Here is a 4392-nt window from a genome sequence, read left to right on the forward strand (position 1 = left end):
TGAGACTTAGTTTGGCTGGAGTTAGTTTTAATTTAAGTTTAGTTTTCTCAATAGGATCGCGGACATGTGGAACACTTTACCCCCGGGACTTTACCATTACCTGTTCGTCAGGCAACAAACATTGCTAGTTTTAAGGCAGGAGTGAGGGAGTTTTTAGCTCGAAATGTGTGAGGTTCTTAAATGACAAGCAATAAAGGCAAAGTATTGTTATATTGAGTCGACATTTATGAAAAGAATGTGACATGACACCGCTCTACAGCAAATCCATCCCAGTATTAACAACAAATGTATCACGAAACTCTTTTTATTGAGACGTGTCGGTGTCGGATAAGCGAGCTCCTGATCCTGCAATGTGAATGTCCACACTCAAATGAGTCACGCTTTGATTTTCGATAATTCGTTGATTTTTTTTTGCATATATCTCCGTATGCATTTTTACATTTTTAATTGTCTGTCCTAGTTTTTATGATATTAATATTTTTTAGTAGGTGGTCTGTCTTGTATGGGGTCTTTGACTCTCTTACAGACCATCCTTATGGCAATGCCTTTCTTTTTGTCACTTTGTCACGGTTTTCGACACCATATTGACGAGTAGGCAAACAGGCTTGAAATAACAGTGTTTGTATGGAAATCCGATGTCAAATAATTCTCATAAAACATCGCTTCTGAAAAATTCATGAATTGGAAACTTTTGGCACTAGGAAAAGGAGTTGAAGAAAAATTTGGAGGGATGTAGCTGTGCCAGAAAGCGTCCAGTCGTGTTTTGAACTTTCCATACATTTGTCTGTAAAGCGAAACAGCCGTGACTGCCACTAAAAATAGTTCGCGGGAAAAAAACACAGGGAAATGTATGGAAAGTTCAAAACACGACTGGATGCTTTCTGGCACAGCTACATCCCTCCAATTTTTTTCTTAAACTCCTTTTCCTAGTGCCAAAAGTTTCCAATTCACGAATTTTTCAGAAGCGATGTTTAATGAAAATTATTTGACATCGGATTTCCATACAAACACTGTTATTTCAAGCCTGTTTGCCTACTCGTCAAAATGGCGTCGTAAACCGTGATAAGGCCTATTCTTGCCGTTAAATTGTAATAAATAAATAAATAATTAGAAGCTGTGACCTCGAATTACACTTTATTACACTGAACAATTCACTGCTTGTTCCTTTAATTTTTCCAGCGTTTACCGCTCTCAAATGAAAACAAATGCCGACATCCGTTAAAATGACACCGCCGGAAATTAAAGCGTGTCTCATTTGAGTGTGGACATTCACATTGCAGGATCAGGAGCTCGCTTATCCGACACCGACACGTTTCAATAAAAAGAGTTTCGTGATACATTTGTTGTTAATACTGGGATGGATTTGCTGTAGAGCGGTGTCATGTCACATTCTTTTCATAAATGTCGACTCATTTTTTAAAACAATACTTTGCTTTATTGCCTGTCATTAAAGGTTTCACAATGCCCGATTTCCTCACACGTTCTAGCAGTTAAAAATGGTCCCAGGGGAGCTGTTTTCGAGAGCTTGCAAATGAGTATTCTTGCAGTCACGAATACGTGGTTCACTTCAGAGTCAAACGATACCTGAATGATACGAAGAAATCTAGACATCAAAATATTAGCCTAGCCCATTCGAGCAGATATCTCTAATCGAAACTATTTCTCGCGATAAGAAATTTTTTCACCTACAAACTTCCGACGGAAATGAGTATGCTACCACGTGACGACTTTGGCGCGTAAAATTAGCCAATAAGCTTTGAATTTCTCACGTGCACAGTGCGGAGAGGTTGTTTCCTAAATTTATGTCACCTTTCATTCCCGGTGCAAAAAATTTCGCTTTTCGGAGGCTCCAAACGGAGGAACATTAGTTTAATACTGCAAGAACACAACTTGACCGTAAGTTGTTCGTACTAGAAGTTCTTCAAGGTACTTGATACTACTACACTACAAAGAAAGCAATTCAACTGCAAAAATCACAAGAGGCAACATGGCGGACGACTGGGAAGATGGCGGCTCAGCTACTGCTGTAAGTTATGACTTTGACGCTGTGTTAAACTCTCTTCTCTACAATCTTTTGTATCAACTCTGTACTAAATTACATCTTGTTCGTATCTAACAGACTTCGTTCGGCGGTGGAGGAGGATTTGGCCGAGGAAAATTCGGGAATCCCAGTTCTAGCCAAAGCGAAGAAGCTCCCAGGCGAAAAGGTTTCGGTCGCGGCGGCTCTGGCAGTGCGAACAACAGCGAATCGACGAATGGGTTTGACAGTGGAGGTAGCCAAAATGCTTTTGGTGGCAGCAAAGGCTTTGGCCGTGGTGGCGGTGGAAATAGCGATTCATCTGATAGCCCTGCACGTGGTTTTGGAAGCGGCGGCGGAGGTGGCGGATTTTCCAAAAGCGGCGGTGGCGGTGGCTTTGGAAAGAAAAATGATGATAGCAGCCAACAAAATGGCCCAAGTTCTGGTGGAGAAGGCTTTGGCAGTAAAAAGGGTGGATTTGGTGGGGGTGGTGGGTTTTCAGGTGGTGGGGGTGGTGGGTTCTCAGGAGGTGGTGGGTTCTCAGGAGGTGGTGATGGTGAGGATGGTGGAGGCAGAGGTGGTGGTTTTAGAGGGGGTGGGGGTGGTGGTGGCGGTGGTGGTGGAGGAGCTTGTCGCAAGTGCAATGAGGAGGGCCATTTTGCAAGAGAGTGCCCTCAGGGTGGCGGTGGAGGGGGTGCCTGCCACAAATGTGGGGAAGAAGGACACTTTGCTCGTGAGTGTCCAAAAGCAGACGAGATTGATCCAAGTAAGTTTAGCTACTTTAATATATCAGATACAAAGTAACAAATAAGATGCTTGGTACATGTATGCATTTTTAATACCATTGCATTTTAAAAGAGAATACTATGCAGGAAAACATTAGAGGTTGTCATAACTTCATTTTTTTTTTTTATTTTTTTTTAATTTTGCTTCACAAGATGATTGATTATCAGGGCTTGAGAATAACGGTAGCCAACTAGCTACAGAATAGTAAAACTTCAGTTTTGACTAGTAAGTTTTGCCTTTTCAACAGCCATTTTGGGTAATAAAAATTGTAAAGCACTACAAAGTGAAACAAAAATGAAACTTATGTATGCAAATTGAGAGAAGGGAAACTAATTGAAGCAAAGACTGTTAGTGGATTTCATAGACTTCACTGCTCTAAAAGTTGAAACAGGTAAAAAAGGAAACGTGTTTCACTTTTCCGAGTTTTCCTGTTACAAAAGCAGCAAATGGCATAATCAGCTTCCCGCTACACGTGAACAAAAAGTTTGTTTTGTTTAGTAAAGTCAGACCTGTTATTAGCCACAGAGCTAGTGAGCTAAAAAGTTAGTCTCGAGCCCTGAAAGTGAATGTGGATAAATATTTTTTCTTTAACCTTTATCAAGGAGGGTCGTACAGGGGGGGTCTCTTGCACGGTTCACGAACAGAAAAAATAGCAAATCACGGATCACAGAAATGAAAATTTCATTTTCAAGCTCTTCAGGGGTCACGCAAAACCTTCAGGTTACGGATTACGAAGAATAATTTATTACATTCACGTTTCACGGAAAATAAAATCAGCTAATCATGCATCACGAAAATACCCCTGTACGACCTTCATCAAGGCTATCAAGTATTCATGTGAGTAAGGGTCTTGTCAGCACCACAAAACACTTGAGCTCTGGAGCATTACTTATTAAAGGGAAAAAGGGATGTTTACATTGCACAATCGAAACCTAGTTCGTTGTTGTTGTTGTTGTTGTTGCGTATCATTTTTTTGAAAAAGTTTTGTTTTACTTAAACAGTCTATTTTAATGGTTTTGATAAGTGCCACCCAACCATGAGATTAATAAGATGCAGCAAGTTCCTCATCAAGCAGTTGAAAAAATTCAACAAGTATCACATCACTTTCTTTGGAAAATAGTGCTGCCTAAATTGAACACAAAAATTTTGGTTGCCTTCAACTTTGGTCCTTTTGTTTTGGGCAAATTTTGATTAATTTCTTTTCATCCTGGACAAATTTTCAGACAGTGTAATCAACTGGAAACATTGCTAATAATGATAGTGTTAAACTTGTATTTTCTGACCCAAAAGTTCCTCGGACAACTTGCATGAAAGTACTCCATAAAAAGATAAAAAATGAATGGAATTTTTGTTGTGGTTGTTGTTGTTAACCTAAGAAACCTGCATACCTTGGAATCCAGAATAATTGAGAAGCTGGAATAAAACTCTCAGAGCAAGGATGAGAACCAACATCGAACTTGACTCAAAATAATGCAAAGTCTGGGAGTTGAACGGGTAGCACATTTGAAGGAGATGGCCATGGGTGCTCTTGCTAATGTAAACTTTAAATTTAATGGCTGTTTTAACACTTTTTAGGTTTTTAGGCTCTT

General features: G+C 40.0%; 1 protein-coding gene across 2 annotated transcripts in view; it reads left to right on the top strand.

The window, feature by feature from the left end:
* Positions 1-1797: 1797 nt before the first annotated feature.
* LOC146475316 (uncharacterized) overlaps positions 1798-4392 on the top strand; it is a 12637-nt gene continuing 10042 nt past the window's right edge. The window contains exons 1-2 of one of the 2 annotated variants that reach the window (XM_085115705.1): positions 1798-2026; positions 2120-2783. In XM_085115705.1, coding sequence (XP_084971831.1) covers positions 1988-2026; positions 2120-2783 — 703 coding nt within the window. In that variant the 5' untranslated portion in view covers positions 1798-1987. The remainder of the gene's footprint in view (positions 2027-2119; positions 2784-4392) is intronic. The other variant, XM_085115703.1, reaches the window with a different exon arrangement.

This window comes from Pavona decussata, unplaced genomic scaffold, assembly GCF_977016875.1.
Source record: "Pavona decussata unplaced genomic scaffold, jaPavDecu1.1 SCAFFOLD_84, whole genome shotgun sequence".
Lineage (NCBI taxonomy): Eukaryota > Metazoa > Cnidaria > Anthozoa > Scleractinia > Agariciidae > Pavona > Pavona decussata.